Here is a 16474-nt window from a genome sequence, read left to right as displayed (position 1 = left end):
AACGCCACCACGGCAGATTGACAAACCGTCCTTCCCTGAACCTGTGGCGAAAATGGGCATGCAAACAGGACGAAACTGTCGTCCGTGAGCCTTGACCGTTCTAGTACCTCATCCCAGACAACTGGAGCAGGGGCCTCCACAATCTGTTCTGTGGCCGCCGTTCGACACGGGCACACGGCATGCGCTTTCATACCACCGCTTCTAGCCAAGCCACGGACGTCGAGGCGCAACCGGCGTCACCACTTGTCAAGCAGCACACGATGCTTATTCTATCGCTCCCGATTCCGCCATGAAAACTCAATTTGGCGCGCCCAATTGATAGTGGCTATATATATAACCTGAACGATTGAATCCAAATCTTGTGTGCATCGCTGCAACGTGCGCACCAGTAGATGCTACCATTCCTCTCAGCTAGCTAGCCTTCGTACAGTGGGTTGTGGACAGAGCGGAGCAGTTAGGATGCTGGAGAGCCACGCCGTGATCGGGGGCACGGACATGCTGCAGGCCATGCAGAAGGACGCGCTGCGGCTGGCCGGGAAGGCGCTCGACGACTTCGAGGCCGTCAACTCCACCGAGATCGCTCGGTTCATCAAGAAGGTTGGCCAGTTCTTGCAACCATCAATAAAACATGTCGGCGGTGTTTGATCATCTCTTGCATTTCAGACTAAAGAGTTTTGGTTTCTGTTCATGCATCTGCAGGAGTTCGATAGGTCGTACGGACTTCGGGTCGTTCGTGACCCACCACTGCGGCTGCTTCATCTACTTCGGCATCGGCAACCTGGCGGTCTTGCTGTTCAGGGGCGGAGGCGCAGCGCCCCAGGACGCCGACGCAGCGCAGGCGCGGCTGACGGCGGTGAAGGCTGTCGAGGGATGAGGGACATGGTGTATATAGGGTGGATTACGTATGTCCTGTGTTCTAGTAGCTCGTGCTTACGTGGTGAAAACGGCAGGATGAGGGTGTTGACAGTAACATATGCAATTCTTCACTTCGTCCATTTCATGGTTCTCTCCAAGCAGCTCCTCTGCTTACTCTGCAAGCAGATGGCACCTAGGCACTCCGTAGGCCTGCTAATGGGTTGGGTGGAAATGGGTTCAATGGGTTGGGTTGTGATATAGGTTTGGTTTGGATGGGTGGGGATAGGTTTATATACCTATCAGGTTGAGTTGGATTTATTGCCAACACGGGTTGGATGGGGTTGGAATAAGTCCAAATTTTACAGGTTGCAATGGGTTCAAAACTATGGATTCACGTTTGGGTTTGTACTAGTGGGTTTGCACGAGATTAAGGGGCAAACAGTCGAGGGTGGTGACCAAGTCTCCTCCGTGGGTGGCGCATCGCTGCTTTGGATGAGGGCGGCGGCCAGGTCTCCTCGGGTTCCGCCACTATAGGCTCCCCCTCCTATCACTCGGATCTCGTCCACCGTCAGGGCTAGTCATCGTCGTATCTCTTTGAGTCTTCGCCGTAAGGGGCTAGCCATTGACCTGGATACCTCGACTGGCCAACACCTGAGAGCTTGTTGTTGCTCTATAATAGCAGGACTCCTATGCACTTAAAACCCACCACGGTAATAACATCTTATTGCCAACCACATATAGGTTGGTAAGGTCGGTTACCTGTTATTATAGGCTAGTTTCAGTGGGAAACGTACAAATGAAATTTGACAATTTGGCTACAATTTAACCAAAATTAGACGAAAACTCCAAATTTCACGAAAAAATGTCCAAACCACACATCAGTTATCAGTAGGTTTCACATTACTAGAGGCCGTTGACAAGGCCGATAACCACCGTTAACCGACCGAATTTGCGAACCCTGCTGCAACAGCGTGCCACTAGGCTATAGACACATCACCGTTCTGTAAAAGGGGTTGTTTTTGTAAACCCACTTTCGATGAATCAGTCCTTCCCATCTTTTCTCCGAGTAAAGCACATGGGCCAAAATCTGCCCTGTGAGACAACTGGACAAGCACCCCAGCCTTGTTTCTGAACCACAGACCCATGAACATACCGTTCTTTTCGTTTCTAACCACTGATCTGTGACCTGACCTGAGTACCAAACCACCTAAAATCCTACCGGGGGCCAAGCTAGCTCAATGAATTGATCCCATCTCACTCTTCTCCCCTTTTCGCACACATCCTTGTCATGTTTATAATGTTACTTGTCAGAAAGGCAAAATGCCGTGCACCTAGATACGACTGAGTTAGGTGCAGTATCTCCGAAAATTATGCCAAAATATGCCGCTAGAATATCTGAATTGACTGCCATCTAAATCATGTTTCCTGAGCTGAACTGAAGCAGTATGTTCACGCGGCACATGACAGAGACAGCGTACCTGATCCTCTTCTGCACGGTAGGTTGGTAGAAACGATTTGGTATCCGAACATCCGATCTGGGCAAGATGCCAGAGACCACTAGATTGAAACAGTATCTCTCTTTTTTTCAGATCGGACCTTTATCTCTCTCTTTTTCAGATTGGACCTTACTCTATTTTCATCTATTATCTTAATATTTGAGGAGGAAAAAGCGTCAGTATGTTCGTTCTTAAAAAAATGAAATTACCACATTAATCTAAAAAAAGAAAAATGATCTACCACTCATTTTATAAATATCTAACGGTCTAGATTTAAACAAAAAGTCCATATAAAATACGATTAATAATTATATAATTTCGGAATTAAAAGATATAAAAGATTAGCAGTTCGATTTCCATACGGGTTGGAAAGAAAAATATCTAAATAAAGAATCCAAATAAAATAAAATTAATAATAAAAAGGATTAATTTTTATTTAAAGATTATTGTAATAAAATATTACAGCGACACTAGCTACGCTATTAGCGTGAAACATCTTTCTAGTTTTATTTAAAATGAAAATACATTGTCTAGTTAACAAAAAAGGGGTAAGAGGGATAGAACTGGAGTACTGAAAGAGACTAGAAATTCCTAAAGAGGGGCTCACCTGATTCAGGTAACCAAAGCTCTAGACATACTTGGAGAAGAGGGAGAGGGAAATAGTAACATTACAAGAGTTTCTACTGCAAGAAGACACACCAACCAAAAGAAAAAAAGCATGCAAACTTCCTCCATCCAGCCTTCCGGTTGTCCTGATTCAAACAGTATCTGCAGCAGTGTATCTAGCAAGGTGATTAGGTGAGGAAATATGAATCCAAACAGTTGCTGGTGAGGAATGGACAGGCCCAGGTAGTATTCAGTGTGTACTGGAGTACTAGCGTACAGCATGACATGCCATTGGCAGTGTTCTTGTGCTCTGAACTGATTCGGCGAGCCAACCTTAAGGTCTTGACCAACCCAGCCACCTAACAGGCTGTAACTATTGACGCGATCTTGACAAGTAATTTGTTCTTGTGCTGTTCCGGAATCCAGATCCAACGGCATCACCAGCGCACTGAACAGTTGCAGCAACAGCTGAATCCAGCGCAACAGTGTACCAGATCGAGCAATGTGACGCAGGGATTCTATCTTCAGGAAGGATGATGCCTGCCTATCTCGTACTGCGCTCAGTGAAACCGCCGGACTAATCATTCAGAATTCACAGTCGATCGTGATTCAGAAATAACAATACCTCTGATGCTTAATTCTAGCTGAGTGAAAGAAGCCAAAGTATCACAACTCGAAGGTGATTAATGTAGCGTAGAAGTGGTAAGATCTCTGAAGTTCTCATAATTATCGTCTCAAATAACCAAATCAATCCGTTTCAGACAAAAGTAACGAAAAATAACAAGCAAGCAAAGCTTCTCACCTAGTAAGTCATCATCCTATATGTACATTGCACCAAGCCACCTAGATGATAAACGAACTCAAGAACTCCAATCCACACGCCTAATCAGCAGAAGTTTTGTCAAGAACCGGCCAACCCGAGAACCTAGATTAATCCATACTGAGAAAAGAAGAAGGCGGTACGCTTGTCCGGGCATGCAGCCGATCCGTCACTGGCACCTCGAGATGTCGATCTCGATGAGGCTGTCCTCTGCCTCCAGCTCGATCTCGATCATCCCGTCCTCCCCATCGCCGCCGCCGCCGCTGTCTGAGTCTGAGTCGGAGTCGGAGTCGGAGTCGGAGTCGCAGTCGGAGTCGGAGGCCCACGCTAGGCCTATCTCCTCCGGCCGCCCCCACTCCGCCTCGAACTCCTCGTGGATCACCTCCAGGGTGCGCCCTTTGACCGCCCAGGACGCGAACTCCGGGAACACGATCTCGCCCTCCTCTGGCGACGGCGGAGGCGGCGGCGGACGGGCAACCTCCGGAGACAGCTGCTTCTCCGGCAGCGGCGGCGGAGGAAAGGTAGTGGGAGTGGGAGAGGGCGGCGCGGAGCCGAGGCGGAGGAGGGAGAGGAGGAGGAGGAGGGACGAGAGCGAGGCCGGGGAGAAGACGAACAGGAGTAGCGGCCGGGGGAGGTAGAGGACGGCGAGGAGGGAGGCGGCAGCCGCCGCGGCGAGGAGCGGGTGGTGGGGCCGACGGTCGCCGCCGGCGAGCTCTTGCGGCCGTGAGGGAGTGGCCATTTATGGCGGGAGGAGTGGGGTGGTCGAAGCGGCGCACCCGCCAAGTCGGTTTTTTATACAGAGAAGCGGACAAGCAAGTGAGGTATGCTGCAGTGCAGAGGTGGCTTCGGCTTACGGAAGAGCCTGATACCGTCGGGAAAATTTCATTCGGCATGCGCTTATTTCATTTACGATTAATATTAGAGAGTAGTGATAAAATTATAAGAGAATAAGAGAATTAACATATAAATGAACCATCGAGATAGTCTATACGTGCGTAACGACGTGTTGAATTGTATTTCACTGATATCGTCGAAAGTTGTTGTACACGAACGAACTGGAGTGTCACGATCTTTGGCAAGTACACGACGGCCAAGAGAGTTCTAGAACAAGTCAGGACGGCCCAACTGTACCGTGTTAAAAACTGTTATGAACTTACTAAGTGCGACGGTGCTAGGTGCAAATCGCTAGCAATTCGTTCTTATCTGAGCTATTTCGTGCAGTTGCGATTAGAATATAGCACAGGATTTATCGGGTCCAATTTACTCGTGATGGATTATTTGGCTATGTTTTGGTCTCAGATTAGATGTTCAACAAAGCAGATTCTACGAGGGGAGTGTACAAGTTGCACGAAGTTTGCTTCGCGCGATGTGCCCGTAGCGTTTCCGACTCCGCTGCCAACGAGACCTGTGCCGGTCAAAACGGCGTGCACCTGGGACCTGCGGCAGCAGCGATGTGATGATGAGGTTGCGTCGATGACCGCCCGCGCGGAACCACAGAAAAACAGAGCGCCGGCAGCGGCAGGCGTCTCTGCTCCCGCACGAAAGAGGCAGCGGGATGGGATGGATCCAATCGGGGACACACGCAGAGCCGCAGAGGCGCCAGGGGCAGGCAAAAGCGGCAGCCGGCCCTGCTGCCGGAGCGCCGAGACCAACAAAGCTGGAGAACGAAAGCGCCATTTGGCGCGACCCGCCGTTCCCATCACACATGCGAGTGTGGCCTAGCGGTGCATCAGATGGTCGCGTGCGTCGGCACTTGGCCGAACAGAACGCATGGCGGCCACGTATTGCAAGCATCTGCCAATCCGCCATGCATGCTGGCCAACCTTTTCCGGTTTCCCGCAAGGCCGCCGCAAACGGAGGGCACCCGGTATCGCTTGCGTTTGAAGCATTGCCAGAGGGACGGCCGAGAACCAAGAGGCATGTTCGGTAGGTCACGTAGCTTGTGCTGGCGCCTTGGGCTGAACTGTCCTGTACCAGATTATTTTTCGTCAACCTAAGCTTAGCTTCTTGATCCACGAATCCATGGAGCCGAGGACAATTTTGAGGGGTTTTAGATCTCAAAGTTCGGGAAAAAAATGCAATTCGAATTCGAGCGATCCCACGTTGCACCCGTACCCAGGTCATAGGTTTCTGGTGTATGCATCGCGTAACCTGAAGCCTCTGCTGTCTTGATTTAACACAAGACTTGGAGGTGGTCATGGTTGCAGTACTACCATGAACAAGTCTAGATCTGGGCCTGACCAAACATTGTCCATTATCATAACTCCTAATAATGTTAGTGATTTGGGGTACGTTTGGATTCTTCCCAGCCATACCCTGTCAAGTCGTCGGCGTCCGCAGTTCGCGCAAGCACAGGCGAGAAAATATACTACGTAAGCTAACGTCAAGGCTAAGCGAGCCAAAACTTAGTACACTTCAAACAACGGAAAATTGAGTCTGGCCGAGCAAACATTTGACTGAACGAGCATTAGCTTCCATCTAAACATGTTTTTATGTATGTTTGTTTCATTCTGGTTTTTTTTTCTGCTTCTGTTAGGAGATAGAAACATAAATAAATGGGTTTACTTAAAATTAGTTTTTAAGAAGCCAAAAGCCCTATTTCTAAGGAAATGAAAGTTGAGAAGTTAACTGAAAGTAACTTTTCTGATAAATAATGTGTTGAGAAATCAAATAAAAATTATTATAAAATTCAACAGCTAAAATAAAAAACAACTTTAAAAAAACAAAAAATACAATTTTTCAGAAAAATCAAAAATGAAAACCCAAACAAACAGTCTATGATGTCTACGCTACTAGATCACTACTCTACGCGTACGAAACTCATGATCAGCCGACAGTACTAGCGATTTTGACCTCAGCTTGGACTCACTAAACTAAGCTTCGGCCTTCGGGGCATCCGCACGCGTGACGTGCGCCGCAAGTGTGATCCTTGCATATCAACTCACATGTTTGTACTATTACCGCCGCCGCCGCTGCTTCTGAATTTTCAGGAGTACTTCGTAGCGACCACACAGAACTGTCCCGAGTGAAAAGAAGAAAAAAAACGTGGCCCATACAAAAATGATACTCCGATGAGTACTCACAAGTCAGAACATCTAACATGAGTGACTTTCCAAGGTTATGATACGAAAACCCTCAAGTGCAATCGATCGAAACTTTTTGCATCCAAGGAAGGAGGAATCTGTTTTTTTTTAAAAAAAAATTTGCGGACATGGCTGATGCCAAAAGATATGAACACGCTGTAGAACGTCCTGCACCTAAAGATTGAGATCTGTCTTGTCCATGATGATTCCCGGCATCTTCCGAACCGCACGTGAACTGATGGAGAGGTTGCGGTGCCGGTGCGGGTGCGGCCAGTCAAAAAGGCGCGAGGGAAGGACAGCGAGCGGACCGAAGAGTGCCGCAAAGGCAACAACACCCAACCCCACTTTAATTCAGGACTAAGTTAGTTTCAGTACGCTGAATTGCTTTTCTTTTTGCGGGCACATCGTAGGAGCTTTATTCATGTAAGTCGGGATTATAATAACGAATTGCCACCTCTCTTAGCTAGGTACCACTGTAACTGAAGCTAATGCCACGGCAGAGCTGAACAGCACGTACACGAGTACACGACAACATCGTGTGAAGGAAATCAGGGCCTGGAAGGAGATACTCTGTAATCTGCACGCAGCATGCCAGCATCAGGCCGTCAGTGACACACCGGGCAGGCGTAGGACCCGGGGGACGGTGTGAACCTCTGATCAGCCGACGCGGCTCTGCCGAGCTGTTGGCTTACTTTTTGGCGCGCCAGCGCCCGGCAGCGTCGTCCGGTCCGGCCGACGTCCCAATGATTCGGCGGTTCCGCGCAGCAGCAGGCAGGATCAACGGGCCCCGCCGCGACCCCAAACCACGTGGCGCGCGCCACACCGCACTACAAGTCCAAACCACCTGCCGGCACCGCACCTAACCACCCGCCGGCACCGCACGATCAGTCACACCAATTTTCCGCGCCGTGCCATGCCGAGAAACGGAGACCGCGTCTGCGGCTATCAAGTTTGTGAAAGATCTGCATGCAAGCAGGTCGTGGCGATGGAGCTGGGTCTCTGTAAGACTAGCTAGATCCTAGCTGAATGAGCTCGGTCAGGATGAGAACGGGTTATTGTTTCTACATCTCCCTCCCCCCACCCCGGCAGTCGATGTGTCGATGGTAGTGATGCAGAGACTGGATTTGAAGTCTGCAAACAACGAACATGGTAGTCCTTTTGTCATAATGTCCACTAACTGGTGTTGAGCAGGAACATGAAGAACCCCAGAGCTGTCCAACCGCAACTTTTTCCCGCACAAAAGTGTATGTCTAGCTCAACATCCTTGGTTCGACTATGGTGGATAGGATTTACACAACTGAAATATTATCGCAATAGACCAGTGTTGCCTTTGTGACCGGGACATAGAGTTCTGAAAGAAGGTTATGAAGCCAACAACATTCAGCAGTAGCATTGGCAACACCCTGATACTCAGCTTCCGCACTGGACCTAGACACCACGGGCTGTTGTTTGTATGACCACGACCAAGGAGTCACCAACGAATACGCAAAAGCCTGAGGTAGACCGACGGGTATCTAGGCATCCCGCCCAGTCGGCGTCAGAGTATGCCACCAGAGAACTCGCCGAAGAAGACTTGATGTGGAGACCTTCCGTTGTTGTACCACGGACATAATCCTCTTCACTAGGCTCTAGTGAATGTCGCAAGGCTCGTGCATATGCAAGCACACCTGCTGCATAGCGTATGCAAGATCTGGTCGAGTTAAGGTTAGGTACTGTAATACGCCCATGATGCTCCGGTAGAAAGATGGATTAGGCTCAAGGGAGCTCTCGTGGAGGAAGAGACCTTTGATTTTGTATCAACTGGCGTAGAAGCGGATTTGCAATTGAGCATCCCAGCACGACGAAGGACATCAAGGGCATACTGTTCTTGTGATAGATAGAACCCCATGTGTGATCACTAGACTTGGATGCCAAGAAAAAAGTGTAAGGGGCCGAGATCTTTCATGGCAAAGGCTTGATGAAGTTGGGAAACAATCTGGCGAAGAAGTGTTGGTGAGGAGGCAGCGAGCACAATATCATCAACATATAGAAGCAGGAACACTAGGTTGTCCTCGTGCTGGAAGACAAACAAAGACAAGTCGGAGCAGGAGGATTGGAAGCCGAGGCGATGAAGGTGAGCAACAAAAGTTTGGTACCAAGCTCGTGGCGCTTGTTTGAGGCTGTAAAGAGACTTGGAGAGTTGACAGACGTGATCTAGGTATTCTGGTTCAACAAAACCACTCAGCTGCTGGCAATATACACGCTCCAAAAGTTCGATATGGAGGAAAGCATTTTTTATGTCCAACTGGTGAACCGACCACTGTCATGTAGTTGCAAGATGGAGCACAATCCGGATTGTAGCGGATTTGACCACCAGGCAGAAGGTTTGGTCGAAATCAAGGCCGAGACGTTGTGAGAAGAAGCGAACAACCCAGCGTGCCTTGCGGAGTTCCAGTGAGCCGTCTGAACGGAGCTTGTTGCGAAAGATCCACTTGCCGATGATTATGTGGGTGTGGGATGGCCAGGAGCCAACGACCAAGTGCCATTGGCTTTGAGGGCATCAAATTCTTCTTGCATCACTACGAACTAGGCTGGATCATGGAGTGCAACACGAACGGAAGAGGGCATTGCATCAACGGTTTGGGCAACATGAGCGTAGCGTGTATTGGGAATTGAAACGCCCGACTTGCTACATGTAATCATATGGTGAGTGGGTTGAATATAGGGTGGCAATGATGGATGGCTTTGTGGTCATAAAATGATTGTGGGATGTGGCGCCGACGGTGTTGTGGTGACGATGAGGGGATGCAGGCGCGGGTGGCGAGGGCAAGGCAGCAGGTGCAATGCCCACTCCAAAAGGTTGAAAAGGATGGGCAACTGGTGTAGTTGCTGGAGGAGTTCCAAGCTGAGGCGGAGCAGGCGTGATAGGGGTTGGCTTGTTGTCGATACGACAATAGGAAAAATGTCCTGAGGAACCGAGGACGACATAGAACGTGGAGATGGCGAGGAGGACATGAGATGCTTGAAAGGATAAACCTTTTCATCCAAGTAAACATGTATGGAGGTGAGAACGTGTTGAGACACGGGATCATAGCATCGATACCCTTTGTTGTGGGGTGGGTATCCTAAGAACACACACGCAATGGATAGGGGTGCGGGCTTATGGGGAGTTGTGGTGGTAGTATTCGGGTAACAGAGACACCCAAAGGTGCGTAGATGGTCATAGAGGGGTGGTGTGCTAAACAAAAGTTGGTGGGGTGTGGTATTTTTGCGAGCGTGGCATGGGCGGGTATTGAGCAGATATGTAGAGGTGGAGAGGGTGTCCGGCCAGAACGTGGAAGGGACTGAGGAGTGAAAAAGGATGGCACACATGCACTTGTTGAGCGTCCGAAGAACACGCTCAGCACGGCCATTCTGCTGGGAAGTGTAGGGGTAGCTAAGAGGAAGTAAAATGCCATGATTGGAGAGAAAAGAGCGAAACGTGTTATTGTCAAACTCTTTTCCGTTGTCAGTCTGAAAACATAGAGATTGCCGCTGAAATTGGGTGCAGCCATATGAGTGAAAAGAGATGAGAGATGGTAGGACATCAGACTTAGAACAAAGTGGGAATGTCCATGTATAGTGAGTAAAATCATCCAAAATTACTAAATATTAGTGCATTCCAGAATTGCTCAAAATCAGAGATGTCCAGACATCACAATGCAAAAGGACAAGGGGGAACTAGCAACATTATTGGAATCATATTCAGAATCTTGGACGATACAGTGGAATATAACCAAGAAACGATGCACTGGTCGATTTGAGTCCATTCAGCACCACCAATCATGAGCTAAGCATCAACAGAGCCATCAACGTGATCGAGCAAGACAAATTTGCGGAAGGCAACAGTGAAAAAGGTGCTCCAGGAGGAAAAGTTGGACTCTGTCAGATCTAAGGTGATAGGCACATGGAAACAGATGTTGATGAGTTGGACAGAGGAGCTAGCAATGGTGATTGGAGCAGCTGGTGGAGGAACAAACGGATTTGTTGAGGAGCTGGAGGATGACGAACTGGAGACCATGGGCAGAAGGCAGCGGAAGAACGAGAGAGGGATCGTAGGTAAACTGATACCATGTAAGAATGTATGCAACGCAAGTTGTATTCATGTCATCGGTGTGAATTTATACAAGTTTGTGATACACTCATCTAACTGAATCACCAACAAAAGATCCTGCATACAAGCATGTCATGGCGATGGAGCTTGGGTCTCCGTAAGACTAGCTAGATTCTAAAGAATGAGTCCGGTCAGGATGAGAATGAGTCATCGTTTCTACATAGAGAATAGATTTAAAATACACTACAAAATACAGAAAAATTATTAGATCAGAAGGACCACGACCCACCTTGACCACAACAATGCTCTGCCCTTGGACAGATGGATGGACCGACCAAGGCTGGTGTCTCTCACTGTAGGGACAGGGCAGCTGGCCTGCTGCGGTAGTGCTGTAGGTCTAGAGACCTGGACACCCTTATTCAAAAAAAATTCTTACCAAATTAGATACTTTGAATCTAAGTCGGATTTAGATACTCGTGTCGGATTTCAAACTATATTTTATGTGTCTAAACTTTTTTACTAAATCAGATATCTATCTAATTCAGATTCTAATTTATATCCGTGTCTAGATAATATTGTCTCTATGTTGTAGCATGGTAGCATGGTTGTTGGCTTGTTGCCGTGGTGTGGAACTAGGTAGTAAAAGCACCGTACTGGACTGCTGGAGGCTTGGGGCCGAGCTGCCCAAATGATTGCACGAACAGTTGCCGTTCGGCTAGTTTCCCAGTGAACTATGATGGAGCTAATCCAACTTGATTAGCACATCTCTCTCATCTTCACTTGAGGTTAGCACAAACACACACAGGCTCTCTCGCCTTGCCTTGGATCAGGCCCGTGAAAACGCAAACAAAGGTAACACACACGCTGTGTTAGACTCACCGAGAAGCTAGCACTGTACACAAGCGAATACTGTTCATACAGGAGAGAAATACACACGAGCAGCGAACACACACGCACTACCCAGAAGCTACATTTTTTGGTGTGCTCTCACTCGCCCTGCAGCTCTTCTGTTTCCTCTCTTATTTATACTCGATTATATATATGATTAGCTAACTAAACTCGTATGTAATTGGCTACATCATCCACAACTGGCTTAGCACGTCCTCACGACGCACTCATGCACACCACGCCATGATCCGCAGGACTGGCGTCATCTTAGAACCGGAATCGTGGCTCTGCTAACCGCCGTACGCGACACCAAACGCAATAGCATCAACTAACCAAATCAAGAATATGGTTAACATTTTCTCCTCTGGCTTGCTCCAACTAACCATTGTAGAACACCACACCTTGTTTGTAGTTATATGCAATAGCTTCCTAGATGCGCCTTCACAGCGTCGATCACTACATCGTTTTGCCGCACACAACGACCTTCTGTTGTCACATGCAACAGCAACTTGCGTGACATACTCGGTATCACACCGATTGGTCTTGTGTTCACCATCAGCTTCACACTAACCCCATTTTACGATGATAGTCTTAACCACCTACACCGGACTCCATATCATATGGAGTCTGTTACCACCTGCAGCCTCCACTTCTCATAAAGTATGTTGTTAGTGTGTCACCGCTGCTCTCCTCGTCGCTAGGCCACATCACTTTCCCGCTTGTGCGCACATCACTTGCGATGTTGGCACACAGCCAACCTCGCAATGCCTGTCGTGCCTCCACGACCTCCACATCTCCCCTGCACCTCCACGCGCACAACACCACTGAGCTGCCGCACCTCCATGCGCACTATACCACCGACTTGCTGCCCCTTCACGACGCCACACCATCGCACACACCACGCTGCGATTGCGCCCACTGCGCCGCAACACTTCCGCACCTCCATTGCATGCACACCACACCTGCCGCAACGCGCTCAGCCGTGCTGCGCTCCATCGCGCACACGTTGTATCACTACGCCCTGTCTCGGGTTATGCTGCACTCCGCGTAGGTTCTCAAATCTTGAGACTCTAATGCCAATAGATGGAGCTAATCCAACTTGATTAACGCATCATTTTTGAGTTCGTAGAACCATCGGTGATCGATATGGGGGACACAAATTCTATAGGACCATATCTTACGAAAGGCTCTCTCTACTGTGATGACACGTGTCTACTTTATCTTTCTCTTTTTTAATCTAATTATTAGATTACAAGATAAATAATATAGATAAAGGATCATAAGATTCTTTGACATAGCTTCCGTACGGGGAGTGCAGTGGCACAACGGCAGATCTGCATTTGCTCTGCGCATTTGCATTTCACTGTACTAGTAGCACCGTACCAGCGCGGGCCTGTTCTCTTCACGAACACAGTTAAGTTACACCGACCGGGTTAATGATTCACAACATCTGCCGATTCGTTTGTGCTTTGGGTCATTTACAGAAGAAGATGGTTGTTTACTAGCGACAGCAGATGGTGTATAAAATGATAATGAGCCAGCCTCTGAACACGCGGAATTTGGCCCATGTCGTAGTTGTCGGGCGGCTGGGCCAGGCCGGAGCTCAGATTAGTGCTAACGCAGCTCTCGATGGATATGGACAAGGGCTACCTGTCAGTTGCGACGAAACAGAGGAGCTGGATCCACCTGCAGCTCCAACGAACAAAACAGAACCAGAACGTACTGCGACACGCCCAGTGCCCTGACAATTGGAAACAGCAGCACACCACGGAACCAGCCGTTGCAGAACTGACGCGGTGATAATTATTCAGCAAGAACCATCATCTGAAGGCACTTATTCATTCTGCATTGATCTAAAAGAGATTACCATCTCGTGTACACTAGTATAAAGAGATCATACACCACAGCATACGCAAAAGAGGAGAGAGATCTCTTCCGAGTTCTAACACTCACTCGCGCTCATTACTTACAGACGCTGATAACTTACAAGATAGATACATGAATGAAAGATAAAAATGAAGCATCGCGTGTGCTCTTCAATCACAGCATTGAAGAACGACCGTATATATAACCTACTGACACATGAGTATACTAGTATCTCACTACCTAAAAGTTCCTCTATGACGTGGGCTACAAAAGGCACAAAACCTTGTCACCTGACACTACTAGATACATGGGCAAATCCAAGCGAAAACTGAAGATCTGCGTACTAGTATCTAAACCTCAGAGAGCAAGCTTTCGAACGCCGCCGACAAGTTGACGGCGATGCTCGCCAGGTTCTTGCCCCGAAGGCGCGACTCTGCAACCCTGTGTTGCTTGGGCGCCCCGGGGCTATCTTCTTCCTCGCCACATCCGTGGTCCCTGAAGACAGCCTTCGCGGACGGCGTCGCAAACGCGAAATGCAGCTCCCTAGCGACAATCGTCTACAAAGACAGAATCGAATCAGCGATGTTAGACTAGATAGGAAACAGTCGCAATCTTGTGTTACGAGGAGTGAGGGATCAAAGTGCTTACTGCTTCGCTGACTGGTTTCGACACAACGAGGAGCTGCCTCAGATCACTATGGCTCACCTTGCACAGCACTTTAATCTGCAAGATGTTAATCATACTAGGATAAGCAAGGCATACAAGAATCAAATTAATTTAATAGAAACAATTTAGCTCCGGCATGATCCGGGAAAGATTCCCGCGTTCCAAATAGATTAGTGAATAGTGTGGACAATTACCAGGACGTCCTGAGGCAGCGACTCGAGAAGACTGATGGTGTCGTCTATGTGGAGCCGGGTGCTGCGCTGCTTGCGCAGGGTGCGCACCGGCGAGTGCGGGCTTCTGGATCCCCGAGCTGGTGAGACGGCAACCCTCTTCCTCCCCAGGATTCTGGTGCTGCTCCTGCAGTTTGAGAAGCTCAAGCTCGTGGCAAGGAACCCCTTCTTCGCCTCAGCCTGTCCAATTGCCATTTCCCCCGCTTTTGCTTGTTAAACCCTACTGCTCTTGGTCTTGGTGGTAAAGAAATCACAAATCCGATCGGAGATCTCCTAAAGAATGCTATCTGCACAGAATTGGAGATAGGATCATCAAGCTGAAACGAGTGGAAACCAAGATTGGGAAATTTCCGAACAGAAACAGAACAGTGTTTACAGCAAAAAGATCAACTGATTCGTTTCGAAAATCTAGATCGGAAAACATCCAGAAGAACTCCTCAGCTCAAAGGAAAGGGAAAACAAGTTCTTGAAGCACAAATCAAAATATATCGTTTTGAGAAACCCTCACCGCTGCAGCCTTCTACCGAAAATCCACCCTTTTCCACAACAGACTTGCCAAAAGAGGAACAACTTATCAACAATCCAGCCGCCAAAGTGAAACAAGAACCGCTCGGTGAAAAGCAATCCAAATACGAAAGCAAAAATCACAAATCGATCAGCTCTAATCTCATCCCCCAAAGACAAGCAATCTGATTATCTGGAAAAACAGAAAACAAATCAACCTGAGCAAAATCACTTAATCACACCAGAAAAAGAGAGAGAGAGAGAAACAGCAACCCTGAAACCAAAACTAGATTTCTAGAAGGGAGGCAGCGCAGCAAGCAAATTACCTGAATCGCGACTCGGTGGATGAAACCTGGAACCTTTCCCCTACCGCTAAGCAACGAATGATCAAGGGCCTAACCTGCGAGGTAAATTTGGAAATCTGACCTCCCCTTCCCAGTTTTTATAGGAGCCCCCCGGTTTGTCGCGCTCGAAGGGAAACTGCCTCGAAAACTCTTCCGCGTAGGGGTCCTTTCTAGAAAGTTGCAGGAACCGCCGGAATCCAAAGCTGGGACGTGGGGAGATCTTTTTTCAGCTCCCGCACCCACGCGCTGAGGCGGTCGTGGCATCTGACTGGGATGTGGGACGAGGTAGCATCGGTCCCACATGTCGGTGTCTATGGGTCGGGTATCCAGGGTGGAGGTGGCGTGGGATTTACGGCGATATTTTTTCGAAATCGAGGCGGGCTGGCGCCCAACCCGCGTGTGGGGTGAGAACGCGTGGATCGGACGGCGCGGGGCGCGCCTCACGCGTGGCGGATGGGGTACGTGGCGGGATCCTGTGTTCCTGGAACTAGCCGTTGGAGGAGGTAGTGGGACTTGGCCCGGCCCGGCGGTTAGGAGAGGGGTTGGTGACGTGGCGGCGGAGATGAGATCGTAGGTCGGTGGAGGCCGGCCCGCCGCCGCTGTTTCCTCGGCCCGTGTATTTCGAGTATTTAAATCCGATGGTTGCGGACAGCCGGCCTTGAGTTGTGAGGCGCTGCGTTAATTTGAAAATGGTTTACACGCGAGGCGGTAAAACAGCGAGCAAAGCGCAGCACAGTTAAGCTAATCAACCGCGTGTATTCGCTTGCTTAGTGAGAAAGTTTACTGCGCGCATCGTTTATCTATGCGTTTTACTTATGGAGAGACTTGGTGGACTTACTAGTGTTTCTACCGCTGGTGGGGTTAACGTAATTAAGCCCTAGTTATAATGGGTAAGTATTGTATTGCTGGTTGGAAAACGCACTTTTCGAAATCAACTGTGCAAGTGTGTTTATGTTTAATTTAGAGACGTCGCGTTTGAACATGTCTGTGTTTCGTAGCAATGTGAGTCAAAGCCATGATGTGAATAAAGAAACATGGGTCAAA

General features: G+C 48.8%; 2 protein-coding genes and 1 pseudogene across 3 annotated transcripts; 1 reads left to right on the top strand and 2 right to left on the bottom strand.

Annotated features, from left to right (window-relative positions):
* The first annotated feature begins 238 nt into the window (after nucleotides 1-238).
* Nucleotides 239-995, top strand: LOC133893320 (uncharacterized; annotated as a pseudogene).
* A 2735-nt stretch (nucleotides 996-3730) lies between these two features.
* Nucleotides 3731-4597, bottom strand: LOC133892881 (uncharacterized). The gene has a single exon (XM_062333867.1). The coding sequence runs from the start codon at nucleotides 4514-4516 to the stop codon at nucleotides 3947-3949; it is 570 nt and encodes a 189-aa protein (XP_062189851.1). The 5' UTR covers nucleotides 4517-4597; the 3' UTR covers nucleotides 3731-3946.
* Nucleotides 4598-13696: 9099 nt separating this feature from the next.
* Nucleotides 13697-15571, bottom strand: LOC133893605 (F-box protein SKIP27-like). 2 transcript variants are annotated; one of them, XM_062334671.1, is made up of 4 exons: nucleotides 15413-15512; nucleotides 14547-14865; nucleotides 14335-14409; nucleotides 13697-14243 (listed from the first exon to the last, which is right to left on the bottom strand). In XM_062334671.1, exons 2-4 carry the CDS (start codon nucleotides 14775-14777, stop codon nucleotides 14037-14039), a joined length of 513 nt encoding a protein of 170 aa, XP_062190655.1. In that variant the 5' UTR covers nucleotides 14778-14865; nucleotides 15413-15512; the 3' UTR covers nucleotides 13697-14036. The 2 variants fall into 2 exon arrangements, with proteins under 2 accessions (XP_062190655.1, XP_062190654.1); XM_062334670.1 differs by having other exon boundaries at nucleotides 13730-14243; nucleotides 14547-14869; nucleotides 15413-15571.
* Nucleotides 15572-16474: the final 903 nt, after the last annotated feature.

Source organism: Phragmites australis, chromosome 15 (genome assembly GCF_958298935.1).
Source record: "Phragmites australis chromosome 15, lpPhrAust1.1, whole genome shotgun sequence".
Lineage (NCBI taxonomy): Eukaryota > Viridiplantae > Streptophyta > Magnoliopsida > Poales > Poaceae > Phragmites > Phragmites australis.
The sequence above is the reverse complement of the archived record's forward strand: the minus strand, read 5'-3'. Positions and strand labels throughout refer to the sequence as shown.